The following is a 22,854-nucleotide window of genomic DNA, read 5'->3' on the forward strand; positions in this document are numbered from 1 at the left end:
TGGCTGAGGAGCAGCCTGCAGTGGGTCTTGGCGTTCTGGTGGTGCTGAGGTCGGCTCAGAATGGACGGTTTCGGTGATTGCTGCTCACCTGGCGCCATGGGGCCATCCAGCAGTACCTCCCTTTCTTGCATACTCCCCCCGCACTCACTCCTCTCGGACTTTCTCTCTGAAGCTTTCCTCTTTCTGACCCTCATTTGCGCCTCCTTTTCATCATACTGATTCCCTTCCAGAAAGGAAGATCTCTCCAGAGATCTGAGGGAAGCGGCGTGGCCTTTGGAGAATGGTTTGTCGGAAACGCACTGCTCTAAACGTGCTCTCTCTACGTTCCGTTTCTTTAGGCCACTGCGGAACAGATTCGACTTGCACAGATGATTTCGGACCATAACGACGCTGACTTTGAGGAGAAGGTGAAACAAGTGAGTGTTGAAAGTGAAGGTGAACCCTGACGGGAAGCCACGGTCGATGTTGAGAGTACTGTGAGTGCTGGGAGGTGTGGGAGGGATGCGGCTGGCTGCTCCCTGAATTCCCTTGGTCCCGGGAACGCAGGGAACGGGTGTTATCCTGAGAAAAGGAGGTTGTAGGTTGGCTTGGGGTGAAACAACAGTGACCCACTCTCAGTTACTTGTTGAAGGGGGCGTAATTAAGCCGAGAAGGAGACTCCCAAACCCTGACATCTCTCTGTAGGATTTCTGGTTTGGGATTCAACTTGCTTGCTTCCTAAGAGATCCGTTGGGATTTTGGTGCGTTCTTGGTTTGGGACATGCTGACCATGGTGTGGTCTTCTTTGCAGCTGATCGACATCACAGGCAAGAACCAGGATGAGTGTGTGATTGCTCTGCACGACTGCAATGGGGATGTTAACAGAGCCATCAACGTGCTGCTGGAGGGCAATCCGGACACGGTAGGATTGGGTCCTGTAAATCTGGTGAGGCTTAGTTCAGTGTAACTGCGTATTTGGAGACGAGACGTACAGTAATGTCTAGATAACGAGAACCAAAACGACTGAGTCGTTCCACAAGTAGCATGTAAAGTGTGATTGTGTCCTGGCTTCTTAACGCTGCTCTCTGTAGGCTTGCACAGAACGCGAGTGTGGCCAGCAGGCCCAAAGGGATAGAGGGGAAAACGCAATAAATCCTTTCCTTCCTATTCCTTTTGAATCCAAGCACTTTGACGACAGTACAGTGGCACCTGTGTAAGCTTTCACGCTGCTGTGAGTGTGAAGTAACTTGTGTTTTCCCACAAGGGCTGGGTGACCTGTGTTGAAAGGCAGGTATGTGTCAGCGGTGGTTCCTTGCTTGTTAGAGAAAAGCAGTTCTGCATCTCTGGCGCTAAATGTTCGCTTCCCAGCGATGCGCCGACTGCCTTGTGTGCCGCTGCCCGTGCCACCTTTTGGAAAATCTTTTTGCTGTTTGTTGTGGAGTTAGGCTCAACTGCTGTCACTCATGCGGGTGCCTTCTGAGGCAAGCCAAAGTCAGCTCTGAGAACAAGCGGGTGCTTGCTCAGGAGGAACCTTCTGACTGGTGTGTGGGATGTCGTTCGTTTTGTGACAAAGACAGCAGAGGTGCAAGATCTCTTACAGCCCAGTAAAAAGCCTACAAATATCAGAGCCCTCCAAACTGCTGCTGATCAAACGTATCCTCCCAGCGCCCTGCTTTGGCTGAAGCTGACTCAGCTCTTCATGGAGTTGAGACTCTAAATATCACTTCAGATTACTATGCATGAGTTCTTTTATTATTATTGCTATTAGTCCTTGAGTGTAGATGGAGGAGCTGGACATCTTGGACTATATTCTGTGTAACTGCTCCCCAGCGTCAGGTGCCTTGCTAGCTTGGGCACCAACCGAGTTCAACACAGTGCACGCAAGCATTTTTCCTTGCCTTCAGAGAGCCCTTTCCATTGACAACTAAACAAAATAGCTGTTGAAAAATCCTTTCTAAAAGGATGATATCAATGTGCCTTGCTGAGGCAAAGCTTTGCCACAGCTCTTTATTTTCTTCCACCTCCCCTGCAACCGGTGGCTTCCAGTTAAACAACAAACTCCCGCTATCACAGCACCTGCATTTCCTAGATAACACGGTGCTCGTGAAAATAACATCCAGAATAGCGTGTGGCAGTGTTAATGTACCAGTACCTCCTTTATTCAAGCAGCTGAAATGCCCAGCAGTGTGAGAGATGCAGGGCGAGGCACGGTGACTGCAGAAGAGGCAGAACTGGAGTTGGCAGAGCAAAGCCCTCGGTGCCCGCCGCTTCTCCAGCCTTGGGGGGCCTGTGGGCCGGTACCCGCAGCACGGAGCGTGGGCAGTGGCTGTGCTGGAATTGGTCAAAGGTCTTGGAGCTGCTGCTGGCCTGGATTCAGCTTGTGCAGCAATCCCGTAAAGGGGATTTTCTGATAAGGAACAGACTTGCTAATTGCTCACATACTCCCGTGCTGATGAAGACAGCTCACCTGCTGAGCTCGTTACTCAGAACATACTGTATTTCAAACAGTAAAGGAGTTTGTGTGATCTTAGCATTAGGTTAGATTTGGCTTAAAATTACAGTATTCCAAGTAAATATTTTCCTGAATTTCCTTCTGAGCCAGATACCTATGGAGAGAGACTTCAGAAGCCTTGGGTTTAAAGGCAGTTTGTGCCTCTGTGGTTTGTTTGGTGTTTTTTTTTTTTTGTCACTGTCCCTGCATGTTGCCATCCAAAACCAGCTGTCTGCTTGTCTGCCGGTTATGTTTTCAGGTGTTTGTCAATGACTTGTGACTATTTTTAATTGTTCTAACAGTGTGTAGCATCAGTTTGAGTGTGAAACCACTGCAGTCTGTCATAAAATAAACCAGTGTGGCCCCATGGCAGTAAGCTGGAGTGCTTAACTTCTTACAGATGAACTTGGGATGACTTGAACTTGCTTGTTGAATTAATTCTGTGCTGCTCCTCTCCCTGTGAGCTGTTGCGTGGTGAGGAGTTTCGTTAAATCACTCTGCATCTGAGAGACTTAACTTGCCCTAAAATATTGACTGCAGAGCCCTTTGGAACGTTTACCTGGGTGATTCAGAGAGCTCTGCATAACAGTGACCTGTATGAAATCGCAGGGTTTGGTTTTTTCCCCTAAACAGGGTAAATTTGTCCATGCTTTGAACCTGAGTATTATGCCCACTCTGTTTAAGAGGTTTAGTAGATCTTTGCAGAAATAGAGTAACTCATCTTCTGTTATCTCAAACTGCGTGCCAGTCAGCTGTAAGAAAGCTTTCCTTGAAGGAAGAAGCTGTACTGTGTGTAGGCTGATAGACTTCAAAAAAATAAATAATGGGCTGGAAACCATTTTTCTGGTGACCTTTGTTGTATTCTCTGTAGCATGTTTAAATATATGTGTATTTGCGTCGCGCATCGATCAAACTATGATTAACTTCTTTCCCCTCTGCAAACCTTCAGCATTCCTGGGAAATGGTCGGGAAGAAGAAGGGTGTCTCAGGACAGAAGGAGAGTGGACAGACAGAACCCAGTGAAGAAAGCAAAGAAAACCGGGAGAGGGATCGGGATTTCAGCAGACGACGTGGCGGGCCACCGAGGCGGGGGCGAGGTGCCAGCCGTGGAAGAGAGTGTATGGACCTGCCCTTTAATAACACCCATAACACTTGGTGCCGCGTAAAAGCTGTCAGTAAAGCTTCTTGGGCAGGATGCATCTTTGAGGAGAGCCATCCCTCTGTGTGTGGCCATCTGTTTGAGGCTCCCCTGTCTGAAATGATTCCTTGGGTGATCACCCTCGATACCATCAGCTTAAATAAAAGGAGTTACGGGAGCGTTTGGCAGCGTGGTCTCCCGCATAGCCGCTGTGCTTTGGTGTTTGAGGTCTGGTCTATCCTCCCTAAAGCAGGATGGATCTTGAAATTGTCTTTGCCTCCTTCTGTCTTTCAGTTCGGGGCCAGGAGAATGGACTAGACGGTGGTAAGAGCGGAGGATCCTCTGGAAGAGGCACAGAAAGAGGGAGGCGGGGACGTGGCCGAGGCCGAGGTACACACAGGGTGGGAGGGCAGAGGGGGTGGGAGGCGAAGAATTACGTTAGCGTATCTTATCTCCTACGTGAGGTTTGAAAGCTGCTTACGGGAAGAATTGCCAAACTGAAAATAAGCACTTGGTTTTTCTGTCCTTAGGCTTGCGCTTAGTACTTACACATGGCCTCCCCATCTTAAGCACGCTAGAAACCGCATCTAGTTCTTCTGTCCCATCTGTGCAGTTGAAAACAAAACAAAAAACTTTATTGTATAGCGGTGGGAAGTTAAAAAAACTAATGCAACAATTTGGCAGGTGGGCCAATTGCTTGTTAGCCACAGCGTCTGGATCCTCCTCGTTCTTGCACGTGTATCTGAGTCCTGTTGCTCTGTAAATGTTTGCCATGGGTTTTAACTATTTTAGCAGCAGAAATTCATTCTTCCGCAAAATCCATGCTGCTCAGGAATTGTTGCTGAGGACACACGCTGCAGAAATCAGAACCTGGGGTCCGGTACTTGTAGTTTGTGCCAGCGGGAAGCCTTGTCTGAGCCTGGAATTTTTTATAATTGCTAATTACACTGCCAGCCAGCTGAGGTCATTCCCATACATGTAAAGACACTGCTGGAAATCCTATCAGCTCGGGAAGATCCTTACCACTTTCATATTCTGGCCATCAGGACTCCATATGTTGTTCAAATGTTTCTTTTCGTGGTGGTGCAGAGCCAAGAGAGGTGCTCAGCAGTGCATGTGTGGATATTTTACAGGTGGCTCTGGAAGGCGAGGGGGAAGATTTTCTGCCCAGGGCATGGGGTAAGTGTCACTGGTACAAACTGCAGCATAGTAGCGTTTGCGTCAGTCGTTTGTGTTCCAATTTTCCGTGTGTTTTTTTGTTAGTAAAGCCAAAACTGCATCATACTAACTGAAATTTGGAATTGCCGGTGTAGCTAAAGCTTCCCTCTGCTGAGAGCAATGGCTTTGGAGACTCTTTGAGATGCGTCATGGTCTGAATAAAATCAGTTGCTTTTCAAATGCTTAAGGAGAGGGAGTAAAAATTTCCATCCTCGTATTTCTTACAGAACTTTCAACCCCGCTGACTACGCTGAGCCGGCCGGCGCGGATGAGAACTATGGGAATAGCAACAACAACACATGGAACAACACTGGCAGCTTTGAGCCGGATGATGGCACAAGTAAGTGGGCTCGGAGCACGCGATCGCTGTGGTGTATTTTTTTTTAGAGGGTAAGTGGATTTAGTGTCCATCCAGTTACACTCGGGAGGTTTTGCTCTTTAGGGATGGAGGAACAGGTTGTTGGTTCGGAGGTGGGTTTCAGTTTACACCCAGAGGTGCCTTTGCATCTGTTGGGGTAACCACGTTGGAAACTGGGAGCTGGGTGATTGTTCTGGTGTGAGCTTGTGCGTGCCGTTGCCCAACAGAGGCACAGGAACACTTGCCTCCATTTGTTTTCCAATAGAAACCATGCTGCCTCTTTGGAAAAATCTTTTTTTTTTTTTTTTTTTATCAACCTTAGTGTGACAAACACATAGGAGTTCTCCTGATATTTGGTGCATCCTTCAGAGGATATTACTCAGAGTTCAGATATCTTGCTCTTGATTTCGGTACGGGGAGCATTCTCTTTCATGGTCATCATACTCAAACTGCTGTAACTTCCCTGTTGGAAGCAAACTTTTCTTCACTGGGTGGTTTGTGAACGCCGATCTGCCCTTGCACATTCTCTTGCAGTGGAAAAATGGTCCTTTTTTTTTTTTTTTTTTTTTTGTTTCAAGTATGCACACTATTGTAAGACACAAGTGAGCTCAGATTTTGCAGTATTAACTGGCCAGAGTTGCAAGGGACAGTCCTTAATCGTAAGTAGTCTATTTGTGTGGGTTTTTAAAGAGTGGTTGTTTGGGTTTTTTAGGTTTTTGTGTGGTTTTTTTTTTTTAATGGAGCCATCTTGCACCACTGTGAAGCCAAACTATTTTTCCATGATTTTTGAACATTCAAGTAAATACCATGTCTTGGTTATAAGAAGTGTTCACAACCCTATTAATGACACTTGAGGCTACTTCCATGTTTCTTGTAGTTGCTGGAAAACTGATAGCTTTGGAAAAAGAGAATCAAAGCACTGTAAACTGTGATGCCTTTTACTACACGTTGTTAGTGTAGGGTTTGGGTTTTTTTGTTGGTTTGTGTTTTGGTGGTTTTTGTTTGTTTGGGGTTGGTTTTTTGGTGGTGGTTTGGTTTTGTTTTTTTTCCAGAAAATGGAGAGCTATTTTGAAAGGCCAAAAAAAAAAAAAAAGCATGGTTTTATAAAACACTAGCAGATTGAGTGATCATCTTCTTGCTGACTGAGAAACGGGAGTTTTAAATACCGGAGGGAGTAGTGTAGGCATGTGTTAAGGGCAATGGGTACATTTGTCTCTGGAGGAAAAAGGGATGGGAGTGGATGAGCTCTGTGTGCTGGAAGTTTAACTGTCTATCTGAACAGGCTGCTGTGGGTTGTTTTTTTTTTCCTCTCCTGTGTTGTGGAATTGTGGAACAAAGTGGGTCAGAGCGTGGTTGGGGGGGAAATTGAAGATTTTTCTGATGGAAAAACGCAGATTTGCTCTAGTGCAACAACGCAGCTGTGAAGTTTATTGTACAACTATGCTGTTCACCTGTCGTGCGTGGTCGTTTTGTTCCCGTTTTAGTAGCCGCAGGCATCTCTTTAAATTACCAATATCCACAGGTACAATGTGACTGGTGTTCATGGGGGCAATGAAACTCACCTTCGGTTCTTTAAGTCAAAAATTTCACTGGTTGTCTTTCTTTTCTTTTTTTTTTGTTTCAGGACTTGATTTCATTGGGGGTGAGGGGTCAAATTATCCCCGAAAATTTGACACTGCTCCTGGTACGATTCATCCAGGTGCACTAACTGCCCCGGATACCTTTACTTTATAGCTTTTTTTAAAAAAACCAACCTGAAATATCTGTGGATATGTCATTCTTCTTTTCTCTTTAATTTGTTCATTGTAATGAATATTTGACGTTTGTTCTGACTGTGCTTTTACTAATGCTGACACTTTGTGGATGGGGAGAGGTTAAGCCAAATTCTTGCGGATTATATAAATTTAAACTTCAGCCGCTGCTTCTCCATACCCGGAGCAGCTCTGTGTCCACAGCACTGATGACAGAGTATCCCACCCAAGGGGAGGAGGAGGTGTGAGGCAGCTGAGTCGCGTTCTGCTTGTCTCGCACCCAGAAAGCTGTGTCTTGCCGTTGTCCCCCTGCCATTTCCTTGACGTGGTGCTTTGCTTCTGCGGCCGCCGCTTCGCTGGCCTCCCCGCCGCGTTTCTGCTTAGGGTCAAAACGCTGCTGCAAGGGGAGTTGGTCTGGGTGAACTATCTCAGTGCTTTGCCCCTGCTGATGGCCGCCTCTGGGTGAGCGAGGCGCTCGGCGGCTGCTTTGGGGTGCTCTTGCTGCCTAGCTGCTCCTCTTGGCCTGAGCAGACCTGCCCTGCAGTTGAAGATGACGATGGATTTGGAGATGACCGGGATGCCTGATGGCAAAGCTGTGCCTGGCCACTTTATTTTTTTTGTTTTTACACTCTGATGCCTCATGAAGCCAGAAGGCACCCATGAGATTATCCAGTTTGCTTTTTATGCCTACCGAATCCCATCGGTGTCTGTAAACGAGGCCAAAATCACATTTAATGTCTCTTCCATCTAACCTGAGGTCTGGAAGTCAAAGTTAAGGGCCCTTCTGGAAGAATTTGCCACTTTTCTCTGGAAAGTCAGGACAGGAGGGGGAGTGTTGGCACTCTAGAGCCTCTTTTGCAGGGGCCCAGAGGCTGGCGTGCTTGGAGCGCTGCTCTTGCTTTGCAGCGTCTCCTGGTTCCCACCTCTGGGTTAATTTTTAACTCCTACAGGCAGCACAAAGCCATCTGCTGCAGCGCTGCCATTGTGGTTTTGCCACACTTTGCTCGTGTTTGGATTTACATTCCTTTGAGGTGCGGGGGGGGGGGTTGGCTCTGTCACCCTTGCAGACTGGGGGATGAGCATGTGTCCACTCATTGAGATAGTGGCAGGACCACCTGGTGGGCTGCGGGAGGAGCAAGCTCATTGCTCGTCTCCCAATTTAAAATGAAGAAATAGTGTATTTTTGGGGGTGGGAGAGCCCTTGGAGACACAATGGGATTTTTTTTTTTTTACTTCAGCACATTCATATTTGCAAATGCCTGTTGACTTCAAATTTTATTTTTTCCCCTTTTCCTGGTTAGAGAAGCTTAAAGACCAGCAGCTCTTTGAAGGGCTTTCTTAAAGCAGCGGAGGGATTGCCGATCAGAAGACAACACTTCCGAAATGGTGTTAAAGTGTCAGGGCATTGCTTCCGTTCCAGCTTTCCCTTTTGTAAGAGCTTGATGGAGAGCAAGACGCTCTGTTTCTTTCAAGAAACTGACTGAGCTGTGCTGGTTGGGAAGCTTTCCGGAGCATTTCTGCTGAACGCCCAGTTGTACATTGCAGGGCTTCAGTTTTCCATCTGTCTCTTCATGTGCAAGGAGCACAAGCCGTGCTGTGAATGGGTGTCCGGTCCTTGAGAAGCAGCAGGCTTGCCGGGAAAGCTCCATCAATGGCTGCTCTTCATCTGCAGGATTTTCCTTCTGCTTTCTGTGCTGGTTTGCTTTTCTTCTCACTTCTCCGAAGTGAGCGAGACTAAGAGAGCCCTGTGCCATGTTCCTACATGCACAAACTCTTCTTGGGGCAAATCTGGCTTCCTGCTCTCCCCTGCCAACTGCAGCTGACCCAGGTACCTCCAGTTCCCACTTCACCTCCTGGCTAAGGGTCGAGCTGGTAGGATCTTTCTGGGCCGTAAAAATCTGGAAAGGAGTCTTCCTGCTGCTGATACCGCTGTGAGGGCACAAAAAAGAATCTAAGGAATGGTGGAATCTGGGTTTTCAAACCCCAGATGTGTTTTGCATTGGATGTGTTGAACTCCTCCAGATGCTTCTAGCTGGGGAGAAAGGGTTAATGTGCCTTGAGACTCCTGGCACTCAAGGATTCTGTGCTGTATTAATAATTGGAATAGTAAACCAAACCAAAAAAAAAAAAAATCCAGGAAGGCTTCTTGAATTGGCTCAAATTGTCAAGAAAAACGAAACAGCCAGCAAAACAACAATGCAAAAAGCATAATTCACTGATCATACACTGATTTCATGCACTAAATACCCCACTTCTAGCCAAGCAGTTGTTTGGATGTTTTCGCTTCATAATTTAAAGTATATATGGGAAGGTCTGTTGTGTTCTTCCCACCGAAATCTCAGTGAGCCTGATTGTGTCCTGCAGAAGAATTCGCAATGTTCTTGTTGCCCACGTGCTCTGTTTTTGTGCTGTAAAAGGCTTTCAGCTTATAAAAGGACTGATGCCAACTTGTTCCGTCCTTATAAATGTCTCCGGGATTAACCCTGTTGGCCGTGTCGGGTTTGTCGATGGGGTTTGCACGGGCTGAAAACAAGTTGTGCAAAATGGGGCTGGTTTTACACTCGGAGGTTTTGGGATTGTAAAATGCTCCTGCTATCCTCCCACACCAAATTTTAAGTTGTCTAATGGATTTGGAAGTTGCCATGTAATATTCAAAGTACCAAGGTTAAAATGTGATGGATGTGAGGGACGGAACAAGTTGAAGATGTGGCCAGGGAAAACTTATCTCTTACTTTTTTTTTTTTTTTTGTGGTAAACTTTGCTCTCACAAACTGTGCTGGACCGCAGCTGAAATCTTGTGCTTTTCTCCCTCATGTTTTATGCTACTCGCTTCAAGCACCTCTCTGAAATTGGTCACGGAAAATGCAGGAATTGCTTAGTCCCTTAAGTTTTCCTTTGATTCTCATTTGCCTGTGCACAGGAGGTCCTGGTGCCGTGAGGTTTCAGCATTTTGGGGGTGGGGGGGAGACAAACCACGTGAATGGTTCCGTTGTCCCGGGTTTTACAGAAACGTAAGGTTTAACCGGGTGGTGAGGTCCTGCGCGCGAGCTGGCAGGAGGCCCGCGGAGGAGGTGCTCTGTCTGAGCTGCTGGGGTAACACAAACTGCTCGTCACTGCGGGAAACGTGCAGCTACTGCAATACGAGGTGAAAATCAGGAAAACGGCACAAGGAGGCTGTCGGGCCTGATGCCAGGGCTTCCTCGCCAAGCTCAGCTTCCCTGTTTGGTGTCGGGGTGTGTGCGTTGCCCTAGCTGCCAGCCCAGCGTTCCCTCTCTTTCAGCCTAGCCTGCCCGAGCAAGGCGGAGGCGATCCCATCACGGTACCTTGCCCCAGGAGTTGTGGGTTGGGGTCAACTGCTTTAACTTGTCTGGTTGGCAAATAAAAACCCTCTCGGCTGCTTGCAAAGCTCCCCAGTGCTTCCCTGGCTCTTGGAGGCAGAGCTTTGATGCACACGTAACTTTTCTACCTGTTGTTATCCTTGTAGGTGCGTGGAGGGCAGCGACGGAAGAATGGGGCACGGAGGACTGGAATGAAGATGTAGGTACTCTCCAAACCCCTCTCCTCCCTGCGTCTGCTGGTGCTGTCCGGTTTGTACCCACGTGGCTACGAGAGGCGCACAAAGCCCATCCATCCTTCCCAGACTATGGGTATAGCCCAAGCCAGGCTCCCAATTCCAGGAGCTATGATGAATAAGTAAAAACCACTGCTCCTAAATTACGTGTGTAGTAGAGCTTGCAATAGGAGCCCAGGACAGGAAGGGATCTCCCAGGGCATCGAGTCTGGTCCTCTCATTTCCTACAGCTGCCTTACGGAATTCTACCATAAACTGAAAGACTTTTTCCTGACTCCACACACGGTTCTTGCTCTGCTCCCGCAGTGGAGTGGCAGTTGGGGGAGGTTTGCCTCTGGGACACGCCACACGCCGTGGAGGAGGTGGCAGCAGTTTTGTGCGTGTGTCGCATCCCTGTTCACACACACATCTGCTGGGCCTTGTGATCTGGATTGAACAGAAGCTCTTGGCTTTACCTTCGGACTTGCTCGATGGCATGTCTTCCTCCTCTTGTTCTCTACCCAGCGTTTCCTCCAGGGGAGAATGGACGCTCTTCTCACCTGCTTTTAATGCCTCAGTATCAGTTTCTTCTGAAATGGGCTTCAGTCACTCTCTGAATCAAGGGTGAACTTCTGTTCTTGCAGGTGCTCGCAGGGTTGGGCTTCTTCAGTGCCATTAGTCTTGCATGCTCATTTTTGCTAAGCCTACAGATGGGGCACGAAGGGAGAGCTCTTGCTTCCCAAGCACTGTCTGAAGGAAGCGCTCCTGCTGTGTTTGGGGCCACAAGCAGCTTCTCTGTCTGTTCGGTCAGGGCTCTGCTTGAAGAGAGCCTTTGACAGCCTTTCCTGCCTTCAGTCGGTGTGATACGCTCCCCAGGGCTCCTGATTTTGTTTTTAAACTCTTGCAGCTTAGTTGCCGGCGGCTGCTCAGTGTGTTCATATTCAGATACGTTCTGGGCTAAACCACAGGTGGTCATTAAATCTCCCCTTCATTCATTTTTGAGCGATGTTATTTTCCCTTCTGTAGTTGAAGTAGGTCTGTTGGTCTCCAGTCAGATCATCCAGGTGAGGCCAGGATTGTTGGAAACTTAACTGTGGGTCTGAAGTTTTTTGGTTTTTTTATTTGACTTCTCTAGCAATGGTTGCACCTACCTGTGCAGTGGGTTTTGCAGATCGGTGCTGCGTAACATCAGTTCAGAGCGTTTGTCTCGGACCCCAGCAGCCCTAGTGGATTTGTGGACTACAGGAGATTTGTAGAAGGATTTGTTGTTTGGTTTTTTTTTTCCATCAGCAGGTGATTTGTGCACTTGCCCGAGAAGAAACAAATTAAACAGAAGCTGATTCTGATGAGAGCCAGTGTTAGAGAAGTTTAGATCTAAATGCTTGAAGTCCTTGAATCTTTCTGTGGCTGTGCAAGCTTCTGCATGCTTTACACGGAGACTCGAGACGCCATTCTCACTTTTGGATTCTTTTTTCCATTTTTGTATCTTTCAGCTGTCTGAGACAAAGATCTTCACCGCCTCCAATGTGTCTTCAGTGCCTCTGCCTGCCGAGAATGTGACAATCACAGCTGGACAGAGGTGACAGCCCATGGCAATGCTGTTTACGTGGGGAAAAGTGGCACACGAGCCCCAGAGCCATTTGCCATCTCAGCCTAAACCTTGCTAGCTAGCTAAAATGCAGCAGCTCTGAATAAGATCAGATGGATTTAAATGGCAAAGTTTAGTTTGGAGTTTCTAGGTCCTAATCCCGGGTTAGAGTTTTCCTAGGCTCTGCTGCAGGTTCTTTCAGATTTTGGGGGCATTTTGCTGGGTTAAATTAATGGGAGATGTGTTTTAAAATAGGAGGCCATGCAAAATCTTGCTTGTTCCCTCTCCTTTTGAGGTGGCTACTGGCAGTTGTGTCAATGTCCTGTAGATTCATTCAATTTGTAAAGTAAAAGGTATAAATTGTGAGGCTGGCAGCAGAATACTGCTGTAGCAGAAGTGAGGGGGGTGGCAGAGCTCGTGTTAACCTCAGTGTGTTTTCTTTCTTTACCCAGAATTGATCTTGCAGTCCTGCTAGGAAAGACTCCCTCTTCTATGGAGAATGAGTCAACAAACCTGGAGTCGTCCCAGGCTCCTTCCCTGGCCCAGCCACTGGTGTTCAGCAATTCCAAGCAGAGTGCTATATCCCAACCTGCCTCTGGTAACTCCTTCTCTCACCACAGCATGGTAAGGGAGCACTCGGCTCTGCCAGCACGCGGGGTTTGGCAGGCGTTGGCTTCCCTGGCGTCTTCTGTCTGTGTTTGGGCGACATGGGGAACACAGTTCCCTGCTCACTTTTTGTGGGTGGCGGAGTCCTCTGCTCAGCCATTGGCCAGTCTGCTCTAAATACAGAGGCCTGAAGTCTGTTGCTTCATTAAAAATTATTGGGATAATTCCTCCCCTGTTGCCCTTGTCAGATTTGCAACACATGCTGCTTTCCTGCTCAGAGGAAAGGAAAAACTCTTGCGGTCCAGGGCTTGCAAACTGACCAGTTTAAGAAGTGGAACTGGTTGGGAGTTTGGTGTGGGATGAAATGCTGGCGTCTCCTGACAGGTGAAGGAAGGAAGCGCTGAATCTGAACCAGGGCTGTACGCCGAGCTGGGCAGGTGCTGCTTTGTGTAACTTCAGCAAAAGAAATAAAGATTGTGCGGCTTCATGGTGATGTAGTTCAGGAAGGATTTTTGAGCCCACCTTAACTGTAAAGCCAAGTTCTCCTGGTGGTGGTTTTGTTTATTTCAGCGCAACGATGTGAATAATTTAGTACATTCTTAAAGATCCTATTAACTTTCTTTGTAAGCCTCCTTGACACTGTGAAATGCCTCAGGTTGGGCAATAGATAAGTGTGCCTGCACTTGCAGGTGATAAATGTTGTGAGACAAGTGCAAGCTCTCCTTGCCAGCGGTGCCTGTGTGCATCTGGAGCTCGAGAGTGTTAAGCTGAGGCACCCAGTGAGCAGCAGCAGGGTACAGCGCGTTCAGGCTTATGTGAAGAGATGTGTGTGTCCTCTGAGCCAAGTTCCAAGCCAAGGGAGATATTGACTTTGTTATTTCATTGCTGAAATTGCAGGTGAGCATGCTGGGGAAAGGGTTTGGAGACGTCGGGGAGGCCAAAGGCAGCAGTACCACAGGTTCCCAGTTCCTGGAGCAGTTCAAGACAGCCCAGGCTCTGGCTCAGCTGGCTGCTCAGCACACCCAGCCTGGTGGGAGCACCACCGCTTCGTCTTGGGACATGGGATCCACTACGCAGACCTCGTCTCTTGTGCAGTATGGTAAGGAAAAGCAGCACAGGTCCCCAAAGCGGACGAGCGCGTTCTCCCAGAGCTGCAGAAACACACTGCGAGCAGCGGTGTGGGGGATTCGGTGGAGGGCCAGGTCACAAGTCCACAACAAGTTCACAGCCGTGTCAGAGAAATCAAAAGAATCGTGGGTGCAAGTTTGTGAGAGTAAAATGCAACAGTGTGTGTGAGTCTTTCCCTGTTCCTTTTATACTTAGAGCAGTTGAATCTGCCCCTTGGTGGTTCCAGCCAGCTTCAGGGCCAGGGATCTGGCATTCCTGAGGGCCCTCACAGCGTGCAGGGCTACTTCTGGTGTAAACCCGTGTAACGGGTCTGAAAGTGGGCACCTCTGGAGAATAGTTCCCAAATACTAACGCTTGTCAGTCTCATCTCGCTGCTGACTTGGTGTTATCTTTTAAAAGAATGCAGTTCTGGTGACTGTTAAATGCCAAGGAGTAACTCTGCCTCTGGGCTGGCATGAGGGAGTCAACAGTGACTGAGAGGCTCCTGCTTTTCAGATGAGATGCTGAGCCCTGCTGCGGTCGAGTACTGGTGCCTTTTCTTCTGGCTTGTTTATTTTATTTCTTGCTATAGGGGGATGGCTCTGGTTCAAATCTAAGCTGAAACAAAATCCAGCCCTGTCCTAGTGACAGTCAGCCTTGGCAGCTCCTGATCTTCTCAGACAAGGAGCCACAGAGGAGAGTCAGAACAGGAGCTGGTTTTTAATAAGCTGCAGTTAAGGCTTAGGTGAAGGAGGAGGGTGGTGCAGTTGTGCAAAGACCTGAGGGTGGGCAGTGTTGCTTGGAGGATACCCAGTGCCTGCAGGGGGAAGAGCAGGCAGTGAAGTGCAGCAGTGTTGGCAGCGAGCAAGAGGGAAGCAGTGTCTCTGCCGTGCAGTGCCCCCACACAAGGGACTCTGAAGTCCAGCTTTTCTTGGAGGATGGAGGACTGGTGCTGTGCAGACTCACTCAGTCCCTTAGAGGCGTTGGAAGGAGCTGAGGGGAGAAGGGCTTAAAGGGCTCGGCAGTAACAGTGGTGAGAACGCGGAGCTGGGAATGGAGGTGCTGATGTTCTCTGCGCCCTGATTTTAACAGGCTCCAGGAGGAGTCATAGTGTGAAATGATTTTCTTTTTCTCGATGCTGCCAAGTGTCAGAACTTGACTTAGCAGGATTTGTTTCCTTAAAAAACTAACTCAACTCTTTCTCCCCCGGTAGATCTCAAGAATCCAACAGACTCTTCGGTGCATAGTCCCTTCACCAAGCGTCAAGCCTTCACGTCAACTTCGACCATGATAGAAGTGTTCATGCAGGAGAAGCAGCCTGTGGTGACCGCCTCCACAACCATGCCGGCACCCCCTTCCTCGCCGCTGCCCAGCAAAACCAATCCTGTTCCCCAGATGTCCCCAGGGTCCTCGGACAACCAGTCCTCCAGTCCCCAGCCAGCACAGCAGAAGCTGAAGCAGCAAAAGAAAAAAGCATCGTTAACATCAAAGGTGCGGAAGGAGTCGGTGTGGCAGAGCTGTAGAAAAATCCATTTGGGCTGGGGAGGGAAGGGCTGGGCTTGGCCTTCCTGCAGTTAGCGTTGGGTGGGCTTGAGGGTGGCGGAGAAAACACGCCTGCCTGGGTGGGACAGTGTCATTCAGAGGATGCGAGCCTGGAAATCCCATCGCGTGCTGGGCAACGCGGATACTGAAGTAGTTTTCTGCCCGATGGAGGGAGCGCCTGACCCTTTCTGTTGTTCCTCCTTGGCAGATCCCTGCGCTCGCGGTGGAGATGCCTGGCTCGGCGGATATCTCAGGGCTAAACCTGCAGTTCGGGGCGTTACAGTTTGGTTCGGAGCCTGTTCTCGCTGAGTACGAATCGACGCCCACAACGAGCGCTGCCGTTAGCCAACCTCAAAGCAGCCTGTACACCAGCACGGCTAGGTGAGGACGCGGTGCTGGGAAGGGGGTGGCTAACGAGCTTTGGGAGGCAGCTGGTCCCGGGGACTGAAGTTAGGCTGCATACTAGTAGACCCTTTCTGACTCTGCCGTGGTCACAAAGGGGGGACAACGTATGCGACAGCAAAGCGTAAGTTTTGCAGACTGGTTCAGGCAGCTCCGTGCCTGACTGGCCTGTGGCACTTACACAGAAAACAGATGTTTCCTGCTGCCGTGAAACTGTGTTGCTGGAAACACAGGAGGGGAGTTGCCAGCGCAACTCCTCCTTGTCCCTGGTGATGGGATTCCATGTGCTCTGTTCTGCTTTTCACTTGGCGAACAGGGATGCAGCGGAGCAGGCACTTCTGTGGCGATGATGCCTCGCCAAAGCGAAGCGCCTCTGTCATCTTTTGGGCTGACCCTTAGCATCTGGCTGGTCCCTTGAGTGCTGGGACCTGGGTGGTGGGTGGCAGTTTGTGAGGTGTCACCTAGAGCACCGCAGTGTGTGAGGGAAGGCTGCAGCTTGGTGCCAGCATCCTCCTGCGCTTGGGTTAGCCCTTGTCTGCGTACGTTTCTCTGCTTGGTTTGCTTTGGGTGGTGCTTTGATGCTGATGCTTGGGACTCTGGAAGTGTAGAGCCTACAGTCTGGGTCAGCAGCTCACAGCAGGACTGTTTCGGAGGAAAATGTAAAGGCTTTTCCCCTCCATTTCTTCACTTTGTAGTGAATCCTCATCCACAATTTCGTCCAATCAAAGCCAGGAGTCTGGTTACCAGAGCGGCACAATACAGACAGCAACGTTTACCTCCCAGAACAGCGCTCAGGGACCACTGTACGAACAGAGATCCACCCAGACGAGGCGATACCCAAACTCAATCTCGTCCTCGCCCCAGAAAGATCTGACCCAGGCGAAGGTAGGAAAACGGCTTGGTTGGCTCTTTGTGCTGAGTAAGCCTAGCAGCGCTGTCCTGGGGGGAGCAGAGTGGTTGATCAAGTGTTTCTGTGATCCTCCAGCCTCACCCACGTGGCTCGTGGGCTTTCGTGAGAGCTTTCTGGCGGCTGCTACCAGAGCCCTTAGTTACGTTACTTACCTGGGGCCGGGCCAGTGGGGTTAACAGCGGTTAAGTTGACGGCGGGCCATGTGTTGTGTCACGCATAATTACCCTGCTGCAGGGTGGTGATCAGGCTAAGGATTTAGTTTTGTCTTAAGGATTTGGTTCTGGCCTGCTGCACACAAGTTCAGTAACATCAGTTTTGGCTAACGAGCTTGGGTTGAGGATGCTGAGCCGGCCTAACCACCAGCAGCAGAGAAACCTCTTGGACCGCTTGCTCAAATAAGCGCTCGAGGGTCACGCTGGCACTGGGCTAGTTGAGCTCAAGACTGACCCCGGTGCCGTCTGGTGACACGGGGCCTTTTTCACAACTCGGGAGGGAGTGTGGGAGGAGGCTGATGCTAGATCCGCCTCTGGAAACGAGCAGCTGCAATGCCCAGTATTCTTTTTTTATTTCTTCCTCAGAATGGTTTCAGTTCTGTACAACCCACGCCATTACAAACCGCGCAGGCTGTTGAAGGTAAGAAAGAGTCTGTCAGTGCGGTGGGTGTCCCGAGTCTCTTGTAACTGTTCATATTCTTCCCTTTGGATGAAAAGCTTTATCTGTGCTTTCCCTGCTGGACTAATTGCTGCCATTCAGATTATTTGCTTGCCTCGAAATGTTCAGCTTTCTGCTGATGGATCTTTGATGAGTCACTCCCTGATGACATTAATTTACTGTGACTTGTTTGTAAAAGGCACCTCATCTGTAGGTCTTAAAGCTCTTTACAGAGCCGGTGGTGGTGGTGGGGTAAAGTGAGGCACAGAACACAATCGCGCTGTGTCACAAGCATGTAACTGGTTGGTAGCGGTGAGGGAAGCCTCAGATCTCCCTGCTCCTCTAGCTGAGCCTTTGCTGATCCTCGCCACTGAGTTGCCCTCCAGGAGCTGGTGGTAGCCGCCCCTCACCCAAAGCTTTTGTTTGCAGGTGCTACAGGCCCCGCAGTGAAATCAGATTCCCCCTCTGCTCCCAGTATCGCGCCTCTCAACGACGGGGTGTCTGCATCGTCCTTGCTGACGACAGCCAGCCAACACTCGACAGCTCTGAGCAGCCTGAGCCACAGCGAGGAACTCCCCAGTACAACCACCGCCCAGCTCAGCAGGTGAGCAAGCGTGGGGGGTGGGTTTCTAGAGCAGCAGAGCTAGGAGGGATCTACAGTAACCACCAAAGCCTGTCACAGGCGGTGAGGAAGACTCATCCCACCTGAGTAGACGGGGAATGGGATCTGGAATGGAATTGGTAGCCTGGTACCAATTCCTGGTAGAAATAATAGAAATTCCTGGTAGCCTGATGCTACCAGGGGTGACTCTCTAACCACCTTTTATTCCTCCTTCCGCAGTACGTTACCCACCCAGCAGAACAGTCTGTCCTCATCCACATCCTCTGGGCGAACATCAACTTCAACTCTTCTGGTGAGTCTGGGTGCGCGTCGTCGCGCTGTGTGCCCCAATTCCTGCTCGGCTTGGAGAGCTCTGCCAGTGTGCCTGACCTGGGGTGCGTGGTCAGCGGGGTCTGCAGCTGTGACAGGAGCTGCCAGGTTGTCCTGCTGGAGTTCGGATGTTGTGTGGAGAGAGAGGACAGGGGGTTATGTTGGAATACCATCCGTGCAGCTCTGGCTCGAGGCTTTTGATGCCCTGCCTGTTTCGGACCTAGCAGCGGCTTCTTTCGAACCTGTAGCAGCTCTTGCTGAGTTGCAACCAGATGTGGGAGCAAACTGGTAGCTGATGGAGTGTCACTTTTCAAACATGTGTACTGCCGGAGCTCCTGCAGCACGGAGTCACGGGGTATTGGCTTCTGCAGCAGAATAAATCTCCCCGCCGCAAATGCGGCATTCAGCCCCGCTTCCCCCAGCAGACAGACATGTTGGGACACAGCCGCGCAAGAGGCTTGGAAGCATTAGGAATTGGCTGCTCTCAGGACTCTGGACCTCAGCCAGATGCAAAGCAGGTTTCTTTGTAGCCTGCAGCAGCCGAGTTCATTGCAGGCTCTCAGGAGCATCCGGGTGGAGGCAGAGCCACACAAGATTTTGCCTAGACAGCGTCCCGCAGTTTTTCTGCGCTGGGTTACGTTTGCCTGCTCCCCTAACTCTCTTCCTTTCCTCCTTCCCTAGCACACAAGCGTGGAGAGTGAAGCCAGCCTCCATTCTTCTGCTAGCACTTTCTCCACCTCCTCCAGCACAGTGTCAGCCGCCCCGCCAGTTGTCAGCGTTTCATCCAGTCTCAGCAGTGTCAGCAGCCTGGGCCTCAGCCTCAGCAGTAATTCCACGGTGACGGCCTCGACTCGCAGCTCCGTTGCGACAACATCAGGTATTTTCCCTGGTCCTGCTAAATAGGAGGAGGGTGTAGGGGCTAAGAGGCAGTGTGCTGCTGTTTGCTTCACTGTGGAACTTTTCCTTTCTCTGCCTTTTTTCAGGAAAAGCCCCTCCCAATCTCCCTCCTGGAGTCCCACCGTTGTTGCCTAATCCGTACATCATGGCTCCAGGGTTGCTACATGCGTATCCGGTGAGTGGGCTGACCAGCTCTTTGCAGTTATCATGCCACGGGATCCCTCCTAGCTGGCAGGGAGGGATGTCACGTAGCAGAGAAACCAAAACCTGCAACATAAGCCCAGTGGGACTGCCTTGGATGGGAGGAGTTTGGACCTGCTGTTTTCCATAAAACAGCAGCAGACAAAATCCATGTGCCCGTGGGAGTAAATGTCTGTAATTCTGGGCACCCCAGAGCAGACTCTGCCTGTTCTCTGCAGGCACCCCCACCCCCCAGCCTCTGGGGCTCATGAAAGCGTAGAGCTGTATCGGCAGCGCGGTATGGCAAAGGCCGAGTAGTCAGAACAAGGGTGGCGATGGCCACAGAGTCTAGCGGTGTGTCGCGGCCCTCTTCTGAAGGTGAGGACGAATGTTTGGTGTTGGAATAATTTCTAGAGGAAAACTACTGAGTGCCTTTGTGGTCCAGAGCAGGTGCTAGGCATCGGTGCTTGCTTCATTTGAGCAGCTCATAAAACCACTCTTGGCAGTGTCAGTCTTGGGGTAGTGAGTGATGGCTGCTTGCTCTTAGGTAATTGTTTAGCCACTGATTGTTTCTGCCTTTGTCTCACACTTATCTAAACGTTTATAAGTGTCTTTATCTGGTCTGTGTCCCTCACATCATCTCCTGCTCTTTTTCTAGCCACAGGTGTATGGATATGATGACTTGCAAATGCTCCAGACGAGATTCCCGTTGGTGAGTACTGAAAACTGACGAGCTCCTCGCTGATGCTGTGGGCTTTGGGCAGACGGAGGGGGCAGGCTGGGAAGTGGTCCAGAAGAGCTGGGAAAACAGGATGCGAAGGGGATGTGCCTCTCTGTGGCAGCAGCCAGGAGTTCATCAGCTGCTCCTTGGAGTTAAGAGTTAATTATTCAGACAGCGGTATCGATGGTGGGGCTGGGGAAACGTGAGAGCTGCGGCAGGCAGAGCTCTTTCGCCGGGCACTGGTGTGATGAGCCGTTGTAGATATTTGCCTCTCATCCTTGCAAGAGGCAGCGACTACTTACTTTTATGACAATGGGGTTTATTTAGCAACAGGACATTCTGTGGTAGAGCGGAGGGGGAAGCCCAGGCAGCGTAAGGACTGCATACCAGTAGACCTTATCTGGTTCTTCTAATAGCCAGACAAGGGGGATGGTGCATGCTACAAAAACCTGGGGTTGCTGTACACTGCGATCAGCCTCCGTGTGGCTGATGGAACTGCAATACTCCCAACATATCTAGCGGCTGCAGTCCAAAATTTCTCTTTTCCGAAAGATACTGCTTTACATCTTTGGACAGAGCTCATAAAACTTTTTTGGGTTTATCCCTCAGGATTACTACAGCATCCCATTCCCTACGCCCACCACCCCACTGACTGGAAGAGATGGCAGCCTGAGCAGCAATCCGTACTCTGGTAGGGAAAAAACATCGTGTATCCCGTCGTGTGTTTGCGCTGCTGCTTACAACTAGTAAGGTGTAACTAGTATAACTAGTTGCTTGTGCCGTCGTCCGCTGGAGTTGTGCCTGCACCTGGTGTGGAGCATGCTTCTCAGCAGCTAAATTCTTCCTGTTGATCATCTGGTTGTGTCGAGGCGTGTTACCCAGAGGAGGTGGACAAGGAAAGGGAGCAAGGACAGGCTGAAAGAATCTGTGAGGTGTAAAACTGGGGAACTGCTTTTCAGGTCGTGGTGAGGCAGGGGTTAAGCAGTGCTGCTCAAGCACTTAAGGTAAAAATACAAATAAACACAATCTGGGGAAATGAGGGGGTTTGTCTCATGGAGAAAGCAAACTGGGCATTTAGGACCTGTCAGATTCGAATGTGATGCCCGCTGGGCGGCTGATCTCGCACTGAAGTTGGTAGGTGCCTTTATTCACGCTGCGGATTCACAGCGGGCAGCAGTTGTGCAGAACTTTCACATGTTTTAGGAATTGTCACACTTTGCAGATCACTCTTTTTTCCAGCACCGCTTCCCCCCTGCTTCAGCAGGAGCCTGTTTGTGCACAAGTGCTTTTGCCCGGCGTGCTGAGGCTGAAATCCCAGCTCAGAGCGCAGGCACTGCTGCCTGCATAATTTGCCAAGTTGGCACTGGTGGTAATTAACGTCTGTGGCTATCCTGGACTCGCTTGTGAGCTGGGGCAGCACTGAGAATTTCACTGGCTTACTGTGAGAGCTCTGAATAGGGGGAGTGTTTACATGGAAGAGCCGAGCAGGTGCTCGTGAAGAGCAGCAAAGGGAGCTTCCCTGAGCCCTGCAGCCAGGCCCTGGTGCAGTGCCCAGACTGGGAAGGGAGGAAGCGATATTTCCCAGTTTTGTGATATTATTTCCCAGTTTTGCGGGCTGCTGAGCCTCTGCGGCAGTTTTTGATTTAGCGCCACCAGCAAGAGAGAGGGAGGCATGAGCCCTGCTGTAAAAAGGGGCCATTCACACATCCTCACCTGGAAGATACTTGACTCTCCTCTTCAATGAGGAGCTGTTTGCCCATGGGACAGGACCCCCCTGGCCACTGCCCTGGCCTCGGGTCTGGCTCTGGAGGGAGGGGGGTTGGGACAGGACCCCCCTGGCCACTGCCCTGGCCTCTGGTCTGGCTCTGGAGGGAGGGGGGTTGGAACAGGACCCCCCGGCCGCTGCCCTGGCCTCGGGTCTGGCTCTGGAGGGAGGGGGCTTGGGACAGGACCCCCCGGTCACTGCCCTGGCCTCGGGTCTGGCTCTGGAGGGAGTGGGGTTGAGTTCAGACCTGCTGCTGATGCAGGAGGAGGCTCAGGGAGGTGGCAGGCTGACTGGCAGGCGGTGCAGCGCTGTAGCTTAGGCTGCTGTGGGTTTCTCTGCCCTGCTGAAGTCCTCTCAGGGACAAGGAGAGCAATTAACAGCTTAGCCTTATCAGCGTGCCAGGATCTGAGAGCTTTGGGGCTGGTCCTTAATAGCTGTAGGAGGGGGGGTGATTCAAGGCACCATTGATCAGAAGGCTGGGTCACCTTTGGGCTGAGCTGGAATGGGCTGGGATCTGACAGGGCTGTTCCTCCATCATCTCCTTTCATCTCTCTGTTCCAGGTGACTTAACAAAATTCGGCCGAGGCGATGCCTCTTCCCCCGCTCCTGCAACAACTTTGGCCCAGCCTCAGCAGAGCCAGACCCAGACTCACCACACCACGCAGCAGACGTTCCTGAACCCGGCGCTGCCTCCTGGCTACAGTTACACCAGTCTGCCCTACTACACAGGGGTACCAGGGCTCCCCAGCACCTTCCAGTATGGGCCCGCCGTGTTCCCTGTGAGTCTCCCAGAGGCAGGGCCTGGGATTTGGGCAGGAGGGGAATGTGCCAAACCTCTCCTCACTCTGCTGCTCTTCTTTCTGTAGGTTGCTCCTACCTCTTCCAAGCAGCATGGTGTGAATGTCAGCGTCAACGCATCAGCCACCCCTTTTCAGCAGCCCAGTGGCTACGGCTCTCACGGATACAGCACTGGTAAGGGACCCGACGGAGCGTCCTTCTCAGCAGGTGACGCCGACAGTGGCGGGGTTTGTTCACAATCTCACTGAGCAGTGCAAGGGGGCTGCTGTCT

General features: G+C 50.5%; 1 protein-coding gene and 1 non-coding gene across 14 annotated transcripts in view; both read left to right on the forward strand.

The window, feature by feature from the left end:
- Positions 1 to 22,854, forward strand: part of UBAP2L (ubiquitin associated protein 2 like) — a 30,524-nt gene that overhangs the window by 4,314 nt on the left and 3,356 nt on the right. For 4 of the 13 annotated variants that reach the window (XM_037370874.1, XM_037370873.1, XM_037370876.1 and 1 more), the window contains exons 3-25: positions 339 to 416; positions 791 to 925; positions 3,420 to 3,588; positions 3,903 to 3,998; positions 4,742 to 4,787; positions 5,054 to 5,166; positions 6,809 to 6,883; positions 10,420 to 10,472; positions 11,979 to 12,064; positions 12,526 to 12,697; positions 13,577 to 13,778; positions 15,000 to 15,277; positions 15,537 to 15,709; positions 16,426 to 16,615; positions 17,219 to 17,273; positions 17,721 to 17,895; positions 18,133 to 18,205; positions 18,904 to 19,099; positions 19,206 to 19,294; positions 19,958 to 20,011; positions 20,630 to 20,711; positions 22,347 to 22,564; positions 22,652 to 22,757. In XM_037370874.1, coding sequence (XP_037226771.1) covers positions 339 to 416; positions 791 to 925; positions 3,420 to 3,588; positions 3,903 to 3,998; positions 4,742 to 4,787; positions 5,054 to 5,166; positions 6,809 to 6,883; positions 10,420 to 10,472; positions 11,979 to 12,064; positions 12,526 to 12,697; positions 13,577 to 13,778; positions 15,000 to 15,277; positions 15,537 to 15,709; positions 16,426 to 16,615; positions 17,219 to 17,273; positions 17,721 to 17,895; positions 18,133 to 18,205; positions 18,904 to 19,099; positions 19,206 to 19,294; positions 19,958 to 20,011; positions 20,630 to 20,711; positions 22,347 to 22,564; positions 22,652 to 22,757 — 2,914 coding nt within the window. The remainder of the gene's footprint in view (positions 1 to 338; positions 417 to 790; positions 926 to 3,419; positions 3,589 to 3,902; positions 3,999 to 4,741; positions 4,788 to 5,053; positions 5,167 to 6,808; positions 6,884 to 10,419; positions 10,473 to 11,978; positions 12,065 to 12,525; positions 12,698 to 13,576; positions 13,779 to 14,999; positions 15,278 to 15,536; positions 15,710 to 16,425; positions 16,616 to 17,218; positions 17,274 to 17,720; positions 17,896 to 18,132; positions 18,206 to 18,903; positions 19,100 to 19,205; positions 19,295 to 19,957; positions 20,012 to 20,629; positions 20,712 to 22,346; positions 22,565 to 22,651; positions 22,758 to 22,854) is intronic. The other 9 variants (XM_037370877.1, XM_037370880.1, XM_037370878.1 and 6 more) reach the window with 5 other exon arrangements.
- On the forward strand, positions 20,400 to 20,535 carry LOC119140250. The gene has a single exon (XR_005101571.1). It is a non-coding gene; the product is annotated as a small nucleolar RNA SNORA58 (small nucleolar RNA).

Source organism: Falco rusticolus, chromosome 19 (assembly GCF_015220075.1).
Source record: "Falco rusticolus isolate bFalRus1 chromosome 19, bFalRus1.pri, whole genome shotgun sequence".
In the NCBI taxonomy this organism is placed as follows: Eukaryota; Metazoa; Chordata; class Aves; order Falconiformes; family Falconidae; genus Falco; species Falco rusticolus.